The sequence below is a fragment of the Artibeus jamaicensis genome, unplaced genomic scaffold (assembly GCF_021234435.1).
Source record: "Artibeus jamaicensis isolate MK-2021 breed Jamaican fruit bat unplaced genomic scaffold, CSHL_Jam_final contig_233, whole genome shotgun sequence".
NCBI lineage: Eukaryota > Metazoa > Chordata > Mammalia > Chiroptera > Phyllostomidae > Artibeus > Artibeus jamaicensis.
Genome location: NW_026521486.1, coordinates 67828712 through 67846648, shown reverse-complemented (window position 1 = coordinate 67846648; position 17937 = coordinate 67828712). Strand labels below are relative to the sequence as shown.

The 17937-nt window shown below is 34.0% G+C and overlaps 1 protein-coding gene across 1 annotated transcript in view; it reads right to left on the bottom strand.

Moving 5' to 3' along the window:
* The window catches only part of TRHDE (thyrotropin releasing hormone degrading enzyme), a 386150-nt gene that overhangs the window by 70730 nt on the left and 297483 nt on the right, over positions 1 to 17937 (bottom strand). The window contains exons 10-12 of the mRNA XM_037154152.2: positions 15713 to 15801; positions 9806 to 9939; positions 9656 to 9711 (exon numbers count right to left, since the gene is read on the bottom strand). Coding sequence (XP_037010047.2) covers positions 9656 to 9711; positions 9806 to 9939; positions 15713 to 15801 — 279 coding nt within the window. The remainder of the gene's footprint in view (positions 1 to 9655; positions 9712 to 9805; positions 9940 to 15712; positions 15802 to 17937) is intronic.

Sequence of the window (17937 nt, the reverse complement as noted above, 5' to 3'; positions counted from 1 at the left end):
TTAGGAAGAATCCAATCTGCGATTCAAATGTGATCTGATTCTGCAGGGCACAACACTACTTCTCAGCTTCCTGCATTCGCATCTTTAAATAATGTCAAATAGGTTTTGGCATAGCTGCAAAGACTCAAGTTTTCCTAATCTGCTGTTTTCCTACATCTAAAACAGTGAAGGCCTCTTCCCCAGTACTCCCTGCCACATCGGGGCATTTGCAGCATTACACACAGAATAGTTCAAATTGCAAAAAATTAATGGAGTATATCATGTATTTCCAATCATATCTCAAGGCTTTAAATGCTGCTACATAAGCGAAAAAAGATGTGTGTTAATTTGAATCAATCACTCACCTTCATGGCACAAAATTCGGGAACTAAATCTTCTTTCCTTTCCCCCCTTCCCCAAACTACTGCCTCTTCCAATACAGAAATAAAATTTTCAAATTTTTATGGCAAGTCGAAACTAATTTTCTTTTATCTTTAATCTAGTTTCCTCATTGAGGTAACACAACTACCTTTGGTAAATGACTACTGAAGCCCAAAATAGATTTTATGAGTTCTGGGAGAAAAATGCAAGCAGTCCTTCACTTTATCATTGGCTGATTAGCATGTTTGTTAAAATGGAGACTGTGAAAAAGCCCCATGAATCTCACTTCTCAGACAGGAAAGCATCATTCTAAGACACATTAAAGCAGTGAGTAGTTACCATAAACCTGCATTAATAGATATATTTGTATATTCCTATATTAAATATTTTTATAATTTATCATAGTACAAATGAAAACAGGTGCTCTGCATATATGAAAATTAGACTTTTATATTAATAAGCCAAATGGCAGAAAGATTCATTTAATTTTTCCACAAAGTCTACCACAAAACTCACTATCTTTCAATCAATTATTTCTTGCTGAAAGAATCTATTTACTTTTCTTCCCTTAGTCTTTCTAAGATCCTGATTCCCTCAAAGTACATTATAGAATAATCACAAAACCTAAATATTCTCCTCTCAGCACTTGTTTAGTAGATAGCTTCATTGTTCCTATCTACTTGCATTGCCAATAGATCGGCAGAATATTCCAAGTTTAGACACCAGATTAATTTGCAAGATAATGCTGTCATGTCCTTCACCAGCGAAATTACTGAACACCTCCGAATTGGATGTGCACGTGCATGGCTGGCTGTGCCAGTGCGCTCATTTGGAAGCAAAGATGGCCCCTAACGACATCAGAACCCTCCAGTGACTTTGCATGCTCATGCTCGGGAAAATTTCTGAGACACCCGAATCATGACTTAATGTTGACAGGTATCGGATGAAATATCTGAAATGGCTACATATTTAAGAAAAATAATAAAAAATAGTATTGGGGGTTCTCTGACATCCTGACTGTAGGATCCGAAGACAGCCATTCTTACTCTTGTTAAGGATGCCAACTTTCAGGCTTTTCAGTGTCAAAGACTTTGTGCCCACCTGTGTAAACTGATGCCATCAATACCTTCTTGGCTTCAACAGCAGTCGTTTTCATGTTACTGTGATTGTCAGGATTTCAGGAAGTGCTGCATAGAATGCAGACCTCCAGGCAGTCCTGGGAATATGCAATTTCTAATAAAACATCTCAGGCAATTCTGACGTAAGGGGTCTGTCAAATCGGACTCAGAGCATCACTGCCTGTGAACATGCAAAGATCTCCAGCAAGCAGCCAAAGGGACAACTCATATTCATGAAAGGAGAAACACTAAGGTAATTAATTATTCAGTTCTTTCTGTTAGAAGAGTGTATTACAAATATCTGTTCAAGTAAAGTTGATGTATATATGAGCATTTGGGAGGCACTCTGCCTAAATAATTTAAATTATTTGTAAGCAGGCAAGTATTTCCAATTCTCGGGAAGCTCAGAAATCCTAGAGCAAATTCTCAGGAAATCTCAGGCTTAGGTCCCAAAACAATTAGAGAATCAAAAGAATCTCAGTTTTGTGTCACATATGACCAGACACTACTAATAACATGAATTATAAAATTGTTTTTCAATTGTGAGATGCTAAAAAGTATAAAAATGTATGTACTTATTCAAACATACTTGCGTTTGTATTCAGGAATTTAGACTACTTATCCTTTAAAAAGAATGGTTCATGCAAACCCAGGGAATGGACAAACGTCACCCATACTTTTGTAACTCAAGCGTGAAGGCTGTTTGCTATGAATAAGAACCAACTCTACAGAACAATGTCAAAATATCCCTATTATACTTTTTACTTAGCACTCTCAAAATTAGACATTAATATTAAAACGTTTTCACCCATGGATCTGAAACGCAAAGGTGGCACCGGAAGGCTACAAGTTTGCTTTTGATTTCATGAAATACAATTTAAAGTGTCTAAGAAAAGTTTGCTGTCCTCAAGAGCCACAGGCTTCCCTCAGTGCCTCAGGAGGTTTGTGCTTCTTAGAAACACCTGCTACGGTACCTCCTCCTAAATCCTTATCCCAAGGGCAACACCTGCAACTGCAATCGCAAAAGATTCTAAATATAGCCCGAAGGAACACGTTACCTCCCTCTCTAACAAGTGTATGCCTGAAGGAACCATGTAGTTGAAAATTCAGGCATACACACTAGGCTTTTACTGGGCCATCATCATAAGAAGAAAGCTGATGACTTCCAGCTCTTCATAGGGAAAAATACTGAAATTGCTTTCAAATTATTTTTAACATTAATTTGTGACAAAGCTTTGCATAAACTAAAACTAACTTTGAGGCCTTTTGAATATGAATTGTTAAGTAATTACATGCAAAAAGGTACAAAAACAGAGAACTTCAAGGTAATGTTCTGTATCTCTCAAGAGGATCATCAGCTGATGATGACAAGTAGGTAATTAGAGTTCCCAGCCTCTGAGCTGTGGGAAACACTGGGATCTGGGGGGATAAGCCTCTGAGCGAACTCACTCTGAGTCACGGAAAGATACGCACTGGTTAGAAAGGCTGGGAGGGTAACTACAAGCTAATTTTAGTGACTCCTGGTCAGCGGCAGATGATTGGAAGCATGTAGCTAACAATAAATCTTATTTGCAATAAACAGTTTTAGCATGCTCAGAATTTCATATCTAATCATAATCCTTTCATATATATTAAGGTGACTTAACAAAAGATAAATAAGAACATAGTCATACATAGATACTTCTCTCAAGTGAGTCAAATACGAACAGCAAAAGAATCATCCTTCTCTCCGTGCCAGTGAGTACAATATAAAATGCATTCCAATCAGTAGTCTCAATCCATTATTAATAATAACTTTCATGATTTCATTATCAAAAACAACTTAGAAAGGAAAGTGTGTATGCTGAGATATGTAGTACTTAAAAAAAGAGAAAAAAGGTGGGAATTCACGAAAGAATGAATAAACTAAACATCCTTCATGAAATCAGAATTTATGCATGCGGCTGTAGGCAGCACCAGGGGTCCCCAGGACCTTTCCGCAGGTTTTGCATTGCCACGCTCTGCTGAATGCAGTGGTCCTGTCGGCACCACACCAGAGTGCGAGAATCAGGACCAAACGTCCAGCCTGCCAAAATATTTCTTACAAAAGGTTTCTAAGTCATTCCTTCTCCCCCTCATCTATGAAAGTTCAGCACATTACACATTTAAACAACCAGCTATCAAAGTGAGAAAAACAGCTCCTCGTCTAGCCAAGCCGAAGGAGCAGAGTTGCTTTTCAGGCACTTCACGTTACTATTTTCTGCAGTGAGTGAAGAAATGATCAACACATGATTTGCAAGAGAAACTAAGTGAAATGCAGGCGAGCCATCTGGAAGAAACAGAAGAAACTCTAGTAAAAGCCATGATGAAAGAAGTCCCTGGAGGAGCTGATTACTACCACTCAGTCTGCAAACATTGTTTGTTAAGGTGGCCTTAACAACGCCATCAGTCAGTCCTGAAACCAGAGCTCAGAAACAAAAATAATGTTTAAGCATAGGTTTGGGATGTTCTCATTATTTATTTGTTCTAGAGCCATTGTATTTTCACTGGTTCATGTACTGGATTTCCAGTTTCTCTAACATATCTCAGATTTATAAACTCTGAAACAAGTCGATAAAAATGTAGTTATAAATTTTTTAACATACACATTCATCAAACATGTAGTAAGCACTAATGATGCTGCTTACCAATACTAGAGTGCTTCTACGTGTGACATTCACAGTCTCAAGATAGGTCCTGGTGCTTTTTGCTAATAAAATACTATTATTTTAAAAGAGATCATTTCTATCTTATTCCTTAACAAAGTCTGCAAAACTAAGGTGTAATAATCTGCTCTTGTGAAGGCTTTGTAAGTGATTAGACTCTTAATGGAATAGTCCATGATAGAACTTTTGTAAATATGCTACACAGACTAAACAAGAATGGTATGATATTAATAATGTAATAAATGGACTTGTGTTCTGCATAATTGAATTTTCCAGGAAAGTGATGACTAAATAAATAAATCAGTGCAGAAACTGCCCAGAGCAATGATGATGATGATGATGATGATGATGATCACCATCATCAACATTTATCTCTGGAACATCTTTGGATATGCACAGACTTTCCAAATAATTTTCAAGTATTTTGAATATTTTAAGGAAAATACAACCTAAGTCCACAATCCAGTGATGCACACTTTTATAGCTTTTTAAAATTGTACTTGAAAAATGCTAATAGCTTTAAATATACAAATCCAGTGGTTATTACCCTTCCTCTGGCAAATCTTCCAAATTTCCAGTTTCAATCACATATGAACCTAATGACTTCAATAACATTTCTTACCTCCTCTGGCCGCCAATTCCATTAGTTCTCAAATCTCTTCTTTACCCAAGTTGTAGCATGAGCATTACTACTGTAGTAGTTCTGCAAAGGCTTTCCTCTAGTTTCCACTTTTTCCTACTCTTAATCTCCTACCTTTAAGCCTTTCATGGATTTCCATAATAAATTTTCATTCTTCTAATAGTATTTACTATATCATGTGCTCCATAATCTTCCTAAGCCACATTAATTCTTCCCAACGTCTTTATAATATTTTATTCATAATACTTATATGCTGAACATATTCAATAGTTCATCATCTACAGTGTATTTTTCCTACTAGGTTATGCATTCAGTGAAAACAAGAAACGCACCTTGTTCATTTTTAGATCTCCCAATCTAACAATGCTGTATGAAAACAAAAGACAAAACCAAACAAGGATACCAACCAACAACAAAATCTAGGCATCTTAGTCACTAATTTCAAAGTTCAATTCAAAACACAATGAAATTTGCAAGGCAATCCATCAATTGATCCTGCATACACCAGCAATGAAAACCAGAATATGTGCATGCAGAAGCAGTGCAATATCCTACAGAAACATATGTCATGTTTAAAAATTAGAAAATAATATGACATTGCCACAAACCATGTGCATAAAATCGAAGACCTTGACTGATAGTCCTGGATAAATAGGAAGTAATAAAATGTTTTGGAATTGGAAAGCTCACATATAAAAAGATGTTATTTCTTTAAAAACTAATTAATAAATCCAAACCATATCTAGTCAAAATTATAGCAGGATTTTCAATGGGCTTTCTCAAACTAATTCTAAAATTATATTTAAGAGCCTATGTGCAAGATTTTAAACAAGGACAAGAGAAAATTTCATCAACCACAACATACCATAATGCTAAATTCATTGGAAAAATAAGACACTAGTGGTTAAAAAAATAGAGACCAATTAAACAGAATCACATCAATTCCCTGAAACATGAACATTTGTACACAACTAAACCTATAATTTCAAATCCGTGAATAAAGGAGTTCTTTTAAATAAGTAGGATTGACATAATTGGTTAAAATATATTAAAGTTAAAGAAAATTAGACAAGGATATATAGAAAGTGTATATGTATAAAAGATACACAAGCTAACAACTTCAAAAAAAAGTTATTTTTGCTGCCAGACTGTCAAAAATGTAAAAGTTATACTCTCTTCAGTATCAAGGTGAGTTTGAGAGAATTGAACCCTGTCATACATGGTTGATAGAGGGTTCAACTGGAACAGTCCTTGGTATACAACATGTAATATTTACTAAACATTTTATACTCTTTGAACCAAGTATTCCACTTGGGGAATCAATCCTACAAAAATACACATATGAGCAGCAACAGACACACCATGGGTACTCACTGCAGGCTTGATTATTATAACCAAAAATCAGAAACAATGGAATAAACCTGCCCAGACTTATTTTCATCAACGAGTCAGATAACAGAATGAATTTCTGTTCAGGTAAAAAAAAATAAACTGTATGAAAATGTAAATAAAATATTGCCAGATTGTTACAGTGTAAATAATGTTTTTACTTGTGAGGAAGGTAAAATGTTGACAGCAGAGTGGAGGAAAAGAAAACTATCACATTGTATTTCCCTTTTGTTTTAATGTTGTACAATTATAGAATGCATTGATATGGTGCTTATCATTTTAAAACAAGCATTAAAAGAATACCCAGAATATGTTTACTTAATTGCACAAAAAAATGCACAAATAGTTTGAATAACTAATAACTGGTCATCAACTCATGCAACAAATATATATTGGCAAAAATCCTGTACCAAGGATTAAATTAGGCAGTAGTAACACAAGAATGAGACAAAGCTCTGTTCTTATGATTATCCAAGAATCATTAGGAATCCAGAAAGGTAAGTGCTTGAACTACAAGGTGACAACTGCTATAACAGACATTTTCAGGATGTTGACATACTCTTATTGGAATGCAAGTCAGTTAAGGGAATGCAAGTGAAGTAGTTTTTTTAAGTGAATATTAACATTCCTGACAGACAAGTGAGATGAGGGTGGGCAGAGTCATTCTGACTTGTGGTCATAGGTTGTGCCACTGTTTGGGGTTAAATTCCAAACCCCACTCACTCCTCACTTAAAAGCTATCCCACCTGGATTAAGTCACTAACCCCCCCACCCTTTACCACTATGTGCCAGCTGTAGAATGGCTATAACAATTACACCCACTCCGTGGGCACACAAAGAAAACTGAACAAGGCCATTCATAAAAATCTTAGTATAGTACCAGGAATATATGTTTTAATAAATACTTGCTATTTTCTACTTATTATCTAAAAAGCCAAAGAGAGCATGATGTGTTCTAGAAACTACAAGAAGGTTGATACCATTTAGTAGCAAAACTATGCATCATTTACTAAAATACAGTGAAATATAAATCCCTGTTAACCAAGTAAGTGCAGGGCACTTTACCTCAACATATCTGATTTTGTATTTCTTTACTTGCATCCTAATAGAAAAATTATCTTATGATCAATAAAAGAAACTTTAATATATAGTCAATGGGATTTGCATATTTTCCTGGTTAATTTGCATAAAGGAAAATGAAATTGTTTACTTCAAACATTTAAGGCTTCCACAGTTAGCCTCGAAAGCAATGCACTGTCCTTACTCATCACGAAAGAGAAAATACTAGTGATAGTTCTTGGCTTCTTTAGTGATAACAGAAAGGCAAAGATTAGAGTTTTGTTTTGTTTTTTGAGAGCAATTAAAAATTTTTTTTGCCAAATTTTATGTGTTTACTTTACATATTATTTATTTATACAAAAACCAACCTCAGTAACCTGGCCCTAAACTTTTGCTTCTATTGCTGTAACTATTTATTAAGCCTTCCATGTTGAAGCCCATTCGTTTTAATGAATTGGAATGCAACAGAGAGTGTGATATAAAATTGTTAATGCATGGAAAAGAAATTAAATTTGATCATATATACAAATGATAAAAGCAGTTTCAGGTCCTATGTATATAATAATGCTATTATTAAGACAACTTATATGTTTGTATCAGCACATAGTTAAATGCTTTCACACAATTATCATAGGAGAAAATATTGTAAATCATGAAAACCAGGTAATAAAAATTACATATGACCTAATTCGTAGCTTGTAATATCAGATTTCTAAAATTAAAACTGTAGTTGAATATGAAATGCAAAAGGTGTGAGTTTATTTTAATAGTTTTAAAATTGAATTGCTTATGTTTACAATCAAAATTATTTACAAGAAATTTTACTGATGTGAATATTAAATATCAACAAAAAATATAACATTTAATGACTGTTTAAAGGCATAACTGATTTCAACATGATAAATGTAATTGAGACAATACCATTATTACTACAACTAGTACAATTAACAACTTCTGCTACAAGATTGATATATATTTTGTCCAAAGAGCTTTAGCCCATTGAATATTGATTTCTATCATGCGGCAAAAGTTTTCCATAGTGATGGAACTGGAAAGCATTATACTGAGTGAAATAGGCCAGGTGTTGAAAGACAAATACCATATGATCTCACCTTTAACAGGAAGCTAAACAACAAAACAAACAAGCAAGCAGAAAAACAAAGACACTGAAATAGAGAACAAGGGGACAGTGACCAGAGGGGAGAGGGAAGGGAATTTAAGGGGAAAAAGTGGGAGGGATTTGGAGGAACAAATAGGAAGGACACAGGGATGAGAACTAAGGGGGGTGGAAATGGGAGGGAGGTGGGGAGCACGGGGTGGGAGAGGCTGGGATGGGAGAAATAGACAAAAAACTGTACTTTAAAAATGACTAAATAAATTTTTTAAAAAATTAAATTAAATTATAAAAGGAAATAAAAGAAAGTTTTCCATAGTGAATTAAGATTTTTAAAATTATAAAAAGATATACCAGTATATTCCAAAAAAATTGCTGAAGCTTGAATGTATTTTCCATCAAAAATCAAATATGGCACAATAGTTATTTTCTAGAGTTCATTAATAAAATTGGGAAGAGATTATTAATCTTCAGAGTGTTAAATTGAACTGGCAGTGAAAATTGATCAAGCTTTTCCTGTCTCAAAAATACCCTTTGGCTGCTATTGATCAAGAGTTTGGGACACTATTATAATTCATCTCCAAACACAAAGAATGTGAGTTAGAAATTGTTTTTAAAAGATTTATGAGGTGGGAGCCAAAAATGGACTTTATTTATTGAAAATATTGTGTATTTATTATTATATGTTTAAACTTCAGTCACTTTCAAAATACTCTCCATTTGATGTAATACACCTATCAAGACATTTTTTCCACTGCTCAAAATGGTTTTTGAACTTGTATATTTTGATGCTTTTTAGTGCTCCTGCTGTTTTTTGTTTCACCTCTTTCACATCGGCAAAATATTTCCCTTTGAGGATTGTTTTCTTTCCGGGAAACAAAAAGAAAGTGTCTCCAGGCAAAATCAGGTGAACAGGGAGGGTGGGGCACAGAGATCATGATGTTTTTGGTAAAAAGCTTCTGAACACTCAGCGTGGTGTGGGCAGGTGTGCTCATAAATCACCCATCATGAAATGGGCAAATGCAGTGAAAGAGCCTTCAAAAAAATTCACTGAAGCAGAATGCAGCCTCTCACAACACCACCAGCAGGTGCACTGATCCTGAGGCGTTCCTAGATCACTCACCTAACAAAGGAAGCCTGTAGTAGAAGGGGCAGCCTTCCCAAAGTTAATTCCAGTGGGTTTTTTGGGGGGGGTCCCCCATTATATTATTTAAAATATACACATGACTTAGCACCTAGAGGATGTCTTGTGGACGTGAGTGTTATTGTGGAGATCCCCAGGAGGACGTACCTGGCTAGGCTGAAGGCGTCGTCGATCAAGCCTGCTCGATTACTGACAGAGAGAACCTGTGAGGTCAACCAGGAAAAAATGGAATCGCTTAGGATTAAAATGGCAGATTCATGTATCAAAACAGATCTTCGATGAGTAAATCCAGTTTACCTCATGATTCCTGATTAATTGATCAATCAATAACCTCCAATTCCTTAAATCATAGTTGACTCTGAAATAGCCAGTTTGATTGATGTTGCCAAGCAACCAGCTTCCTTTGGCCAAAGAAGTTATTCTGTGGTGCTCTGAAAATAACATTTTGGGGGTAGAACAGGCTTTAAACTTTAAAAGTTAAAATGGTATAAAGTATGTTTCCTTAACACCAGATATTAGAATACAAATAATTTAAAAAGAACACCATTCTAAATACTTAATTAAAATCTACTCTTTAATCAATTAATCACTATATCTAGAATTTGCTAGAAAACGTTTAGTTGATTACTCACTACCTCAATTAATTTTTTCTTATAATTAACATTTTTGTTCTTGACAAAAGTCCATAACTTATACAGAGTTTTTTTTTTCAAAATAGGAAACACAATCAAGGAATATACTACTGTATTTGTGTGTCTGCTAGCTAATCTGTGTGTGAAAATGTGGCCAGAATAAAAGAAAAGGTTTTAGGTGCATATCTACTTATCTTGTTCAGTGAGAAACTGATTACCATAGAGCTCATTTGTTTGAAAGTCAGTGTGGTTCACTGCCTTTTTTCTTGTGCTTTCTTGGAAGTACTAATAAATAACACTTTCCAGCATCATCAATAATGCTGGAAATAGGAACCTCATTTGTTCGACTTTAATATCGCTACATATAATTAGAACAAAGAGAGAAAACTCTGCTTATTGAAATCATTTTGTTAAATGATAACTTGATTATACTCTCCAGTAATTCAATTAAAGCAGACCAGTAAAAAGCAATCTTATAACTTATATATTTAACTCCATCAAGGAGAGAGAGAGAACTCCATTCACTTTTAATGTCAGCATTTATTGATTTCAAAGAACCTTAGGTCACAATTCTAATCATTTTTGTTGATATCCTTAGGACTCATGCTTCACAGAAGTTACATAATGTATGAAGTTTACTTAAAATTCATGTTTTATACACATGTGCACACCTGTGTGCACATGTACCACTGGTCTAATTTTTGTAGTTACTGGAAACCAGAAAATGCATCATAGAAACTGTGTCATGTCTGAGTTTGAAGCACAACCTCCAAATCTCATACTTCTATCAAGGTTTTTACACATCTCACTACAACACAGGTTTTATTTATTCTTTAAACACTAACTTTAAAGAGTACTCTCAGATAGAAGCCCACAAAAGAGAAAAGGTCATACCACAAAAATTACTGGGTGGGCATCAGGGACCATTACCTGCTTAGGTCTGGAATGGGATGGGCTAATCTAATGCATGTTACACATATGCAATTTTCAAAAATGTATAGTCAAAAAATTCTTAAACATAAACATACACTGAGCAAAAACATCTAGTCTTTAAGGCTTCAAATAGCACTTCAACTTCTTGCCACCTTTATAAATAGTATCTGTTGGAACATAAAAAGAAATGAGGCAAAGGAAGGTTAACTGAATTGTCCAAGAAAGCTGGAAATGGTCCACCTCGGGTCTCCTGACTTCAGTGCCTGTTTACTACGTCATGCTCTGTTGATACAAGATGATACAATGCTTTCACTGTACCATGATATACATTTTCCACATTCTTATATTGATTCAAAGGAGAGGGGAGAGCACTGAAAACAAGAATTGGAACAGGAATAGAGAAGATAAGTTCTACTTCCACTTTTCCTATATATGTGTGTAAATGTTTCCAACTTCAGCCATTGATTCTCTTTTATTCACAATTTCCTTATCTTTAAATAACCTAAGGGCCAAATGATAGCATTTAAAGTCCCTTCTAATTCTATGATTAAAAGAAGGGGCTATTTTTCTTAGTTTGAGATTTTTACCTAGCTTAATCCATGGTACCTCGGAAAATAAAACCATCATCTATTGCTACAAAATATTAATAGCTTTCCAAGTTTCCGATACTTTGTATATTTTTTCAAAAATTCAATGTGTTTATCCACAAAATTTCTGTAAAGCTTTAAAATATCATCTATTTTACAGATTTAAAAATAAAAACAAAAATACAGCAGTTTTAAAAATAAAGTAATCTTATAAAGACAGATTTGAATTAGTCACACCTGAATCCACTGAGGAAAAATTAAGATTGAAATATTGAGTATTACTTTATTAAATTCTTAACTAAAACCTGAAGGATGTTATTGTTTGTGAATAATTTAATGCATGCCTTTGTTATAAATGAAATCTTTGGAAAGATGATTCCCTAAAAGATATTGTAATAGGTTTTTAAATATTTTTTCCTTCTAGTTAATTATATCTCTAAATAGTTCTGAAGAACATTTGAAAATGAACTAATGGCAAGCAATGAATATTAAAGAGATCTTTTCTAGCGGTCTAATGAGGTATAGTAGTTGGTAAGTACCATAATAAAAAGTATGAAGGTTATATTTCAAGTGTTAGTAATAACAGTTAAAAATGGTATTTAGAATATACCCAAAATGGCATAAGACTTAACTGTGTCAAGGCATAGAGTAGTTGGAAGTTTTTGTTTTTATATGCATTATTTGGAATAACAACAGGAAAGAGATTAGGCCTTTCTACCCAACACTGGCTGGTTACAGAACAATCAGAATTTAAAACAAAAATTCAAGCAGGGTAACAATATACAACCAACTCAGGTATAATAACGCATGCTGGTTTTCTCACTAAACTCTTGAAAATGCTTAAGGAAAGCACTGCAGCATTATGCTCATTTTTAATGTCACTCCTATTTTTCAGCATTAATTTTTTCTTTATTTTGAATCTTTTCTAACATTTGGCATTATTTTTATTCCCTTCCATTACATTTTAAGTTATAGCCAGTCAGCATACAAGTTACTATGTTTTAAATGTCTCCATCCTCAGTATTTTCATAATAAAAACAAGAGATAAATCCTTTTGCCTACTTTCAATAACTTAAAAATTGGCTTTAAAACTACTTTTAGGCTATAGTGACCTATACTATAACTTGGAATTAATTAGATATTCATTTAAACCATTTAAAAAATTGGCGTGTCCAGAGCTTATAATGATTCAAATCAAATTTACAGTCCACACTGTTCATGACTTTGCCTTAGTATTTTGTAAGGTTAAATCTATATGACTGATAATGAAAAATTATAAAAACATTGATTTGATTGCTATAATCAAAAGGTCATTTTTACATATGTTGACAATAATTGACCAGAATATTTTCTTAATATTTTTATAGTAAATATGTTTCACTGACATTAATTGACTATATGTGGGGGGGGGAGGAAAAGTTACAACATACAGGGTTGGACAGAAGTGGGTTTACTGTTGTTCTGTGAAAAATAATACATTAATTAACAAATAAGAATCTAAGAATAAACTCTGTGTTTTGCATATCCACAACTATATACCTACTTGTGTCCCATCCTGTACAAAAGAAGACAAGAATTAATAATCCTCTTTCTTTTCATTTTTTCCTGATGTCAGGGTGTTTTCTTTTCATCATCAAAAGGAAAAACTTCAAGGCAAAAGTGAATACGGTTAGAATGAGACTGGACAAGGAGACCAGAAAGGCTGCCTTTCTTGCAGGTCCTTCCTAAGAGCATCAAGACACATGTATGTATTTTAAAAGTTCCCAAGAAACACTGAGTAGGTAGAGGCATGCTACCACAAACTCTTCACCATTTCAACTGAAGCGATGTTTTATCAACTGAAAACTCTGCTGTGATTTCATGGAAGATGGCACGTTATATTCTGTAGGTTGAACGCTGCACAACTTCAGGGTGATGGGGTGTGCCATAAACTCCTGGTCTATGTAAACACCCTCTCCCAGAGTTATGCACAGCTCAAACTCTGTATTTGGGTATAAAAACCATGTGTTTTCACACAGATGGTGTTTTATACAAACGTATAGTTTCAAATATCATGTGGTTATCATGATTAATACTGAAAGACTATAAATGAAAACAACCAATCAAATACAATGACCTGTGGCTATTGGTCAAGAAGAGTTGTATTTGGCTAATTTGTGTGGAGTAAGAAGGTACCGTGAATAACTGCATGGAAATAATTAGGGAATTAAGAGAAAACAGACCTGGGAAACGTATCCCAGAGGAATCTGATTTGCTCTGAATCCCTGCACTGTATAAAAGTGAAGTTTGGGGATGATTCTGATGTTTGATCAATATGTTTGTGCTCTTCTAATTTTCCCATTTCCATTCTATCTTCCAACAAGAAATGTTTTACTTCATTTCTAAAAAACTATTCTTTCTCATGTTCCAAGCTATCATATAAAAAGCTGACTTCATTCTCATGGTTGGGTCATTATAATAACAACCCATTGCTTGCATTCATCATCACATAACAAATTGTGTAGATAAATATAACAACCACATGGAGGCAAAAGAGAAATATAAAGAAAAGTAATACAGTAAATGTGGATTCAGAATCATCACATAAACACTAACTCCAAGAAATAAAAAGAATAGATTATATTATGCAATTTAAAAGGAGAAATACCAATAAGTTTTTAAATAAGCATTTCAATGCATCACATATGAATGTTTTATATACAATATATATAAACGAAAGCATATATTTCCATAATCTGTGATTATGTGTTAAAAATACAATAACATAAAAATTGAATAGAAATTCAACTAGAAATACAAGTGTTTATGTTTCTAGTAAACAAATTAGATTCCGCTGTAAGAATATTTTCTTGTGTGTGTATGTATTGTGAGCATTTACATCTCCCTTATAATAGCAAGACTGAGGTGAATAAACAATGTTCATGTCATTATGTATTTCTTTGTACCTTACCTTATTTCAAAAACAAAACCAAAAACAAACGTGGCTGTTTAAAGTGATGCCTATGAAATAGCAAGATACCAGCAATTGGCAGAGCATTTGAAAGGAGCAAGAAAAACAAAATGTTGACATTCTTGCTCGTCTAAATATAAATTAAATGTTACATAAAGAACAATCATTGTTTCCATGCCTCTGGTTCTATTTTGTTCACTTGTTTGTTTTGTTCGTGGAAACAAGGAACAGACTGAAAATGGCCAGAGGGGAAGGAGGAGAGAGATAGCGGGGAAAGAAGGGGAAGCCTGTAGTCAAGGGACAGGTTTAAATGACCCATGGATGTGAACAACAGGGCGGGCATGACTGTTGGTTGGAAGGGAACAGGGCTGGGAAAAGCAACAGGGAAAAACGGGGACAACTGTAATAGAACAACAATTTTTTTTAAAAGAACAATAATAGGAAACAAAAGAGACAGTTTCTCACTCTAGAATAAAGGATTTAGACTGGAGTCAAGAAATAGCTTTCTGAGAGTGAACTGAAACAGGTCACTATGTTATTTGAAGATATTTAGAAATAGAATAAAATCTCATCTCTCTCTGCTCCGTAAGAATTGATCCTACATAGGGAATAGTTTAAGGACTGATGAAGATTCCTCCCTTCTGCCCTATAATTATCTAATTCTATGAAGAATATTGCCTCACTCAGTCTTTAAACAGTCTTACCTGGTAAAGAGAAGATAACAGGAAAATGGAATTAAAAATGTGACCTGTATTTCAGTATTAGGTACCCTGCTTTATTGGGAGTTCTGATTATAATTCAATTATATTTGGGTTTGTAAAGTGATACAATTTGAAATAGCTAAAATTAATACTACAACTACTTTTACATTTTCCATTTACCATCAAAGACAAAAATTTATACATATATATATATATACCAACTGAAATTAGGTTGTATATAAATTATATTATACTTAATTTTGTAAAGGTGATTATGATTTCTCTACATTCTATTATAATCTGTCTTTATTCACATTTTTATAACATCTGAAACCAGAGGTTAGGTTGCTAAATAATTATCTAAAACCAAATAGTTCCTTGCAGGAGAATACATAATTTACCTGATTTGTTAGACACCCAAATAATTGCTTCTGAAGACACATGGCTTCTATTTCCTACCACAATAGTTAATGGAATCTGCCACAGGTAACTGCAAAATAGAAGAGAAGCTTTAAGAATAAAAATAGTTATAACAAATAAACAAACAACATGTATTATGCATCTTCTTCATGATTTTTATTATTCTCTTTAAGGAAATTAAAAAATTCCTTGGTTATAAAAGTAAAAGGAATATGTCAGGAAGATGAATTTACTCTCTCTTTTCTTTTTAAGATTTCTTTCTTCATTTATTTTTAGAGGGAGGGGAAAGAAGGGAGAAAGAGAGGGAGAGAAACACCAATGTGTAGTTGCCTCTCCCAGTGCCCCCTGCCCGGGACCTGGCCCGCAACAGAGGCAGGTCCCCTGACCGGGAATCAAACCCTTTGGTTCACAGGCCAACACTTAGCCACATCAGCCAGAACTGAATTTACTCTTTCAATGTCACTAACCAGACTTGGCTTCGAAGAGTTTTAATTTCAATTTAAAAGGAGGACTCCCTACAAAACAATTTATCTTGGGGGGGGGAAAAAACAGACTTGCATTTTGTATTAAGAATAAAAAGTAGATAAAATTTCTAAATCTGAGTCACACCATTTATTAATTAAAGTCACATCCTTTCTACTTGTTTCTGTATTAGATTAGCAGACATTTCAGTGGTTTCATGCATTTACATTTCAATATTCTCTTTATTTGTCCAACTCTTCCAAAAGATACAATTAGCATATTCTTACAGCAAGTTTAATATAGTACTCCTAAAGCAGAGTAACTGAAAAGTAGAACTAATCAGATCTCCCTAAACCCAGATTCATACTGAGAGCACTGCCAGACACATGTAATGCTCGATTTTCGGGAATGGAATCTCCAAACTGACGTGTAAAATCACCCATCCTCAGGCGGAGATCAGTTATGAGTCTCAACTAGTGCACTAAGAAGCATCCTCCAGAATTTTACTTTTTATAGGATAAAAGTTGAGGCCTATACTTGTACATGCAGTAATACCGATTTAATCTCAGATGAGTAGCTAGATACATGTTGGATCATTTTACAAGTTCAGTGACTAAATGTTGTTTCTTTCCCTAAAATATAGTCGTATTATCTTGACCTATCATTGCACCATTAGCAACAGGGTAAGCTAACAATATCCAGCATGAAAAAAATATTTTATTTTTAATATTGTTTTTGTTAAATTTATTTGGATGATGTTGGTTAATCAAACAATACAGGCTTCAAGTGTATAATCCTATGATACATCATCTGTACATGGCCTTTCGTGCCCACCACCAAAAGTCAAATTTTCTTCCGCCACTACTCCCTTGAACCCTGTTACCCTTTGCTACCTCTGAACCCCCTCCCTTCCTGTAACCACTTTCCTGTGGTCTGTGTCTATGAGTTTGTGTTTGTTTTTCCTAATGGTTCACTTGCTGCTTTCCATTTTATATGCTTTGTGTGACTGAAATCATACGGTTCTTAACTTTTTCTGACTTATTTTACTATTTCTTATTTAACAAATGTAAAAAGAGATATTGTGTGAGTTCCATACATGTGGAGTGAATGGAAAGCTGAGGATTTTGCAGCGAATATGTCTGGAGTTATGTAACTAAAATCATAATGAACATGTTCTTGGAGATCTGAGAGGGCAGGGCATGTTCTCCATGGAATCTGTCACATGGAATCTGTCACATGGAATCGGATTATTTTATCATCTCCTGTTTTGCATTCACAATAAAGAGAACTCAGCAATCATACAAAAGCCAAATAGAAAATTGAAAGAAATTCATAATTTATTTAACTGCTATCTCCAATATAGAAAGTCAAAGTAATATGTTTAATATTCTAAGTTTTAAAAATGATATGCTCTACTTCATCAGTTTTTGAGTGTCAACCCTATGGACGCCTAACACTATATAGAGTGCAGTGGACTCCACAAAACAGACCAGGAAATAAATAATCTACAGAAGCAAAACATGTCTTATTTCTTTAGGAAGAAGTGAATGAACACAACTTGTGTAAGGTTTTTAACAAAAACCTCCAAGCTCCTAACATAATGTTAGGAATGTGCCACAAATGTTTACTAATGGATTTACTAGGAAGAAAACACAGAGAACTGATGTATTTATTTGATAGTCATTCTGTTTAAAAAGACTATTTTTGATTAATTAGAATAACTAGTTAAGAAACAACAATGCCT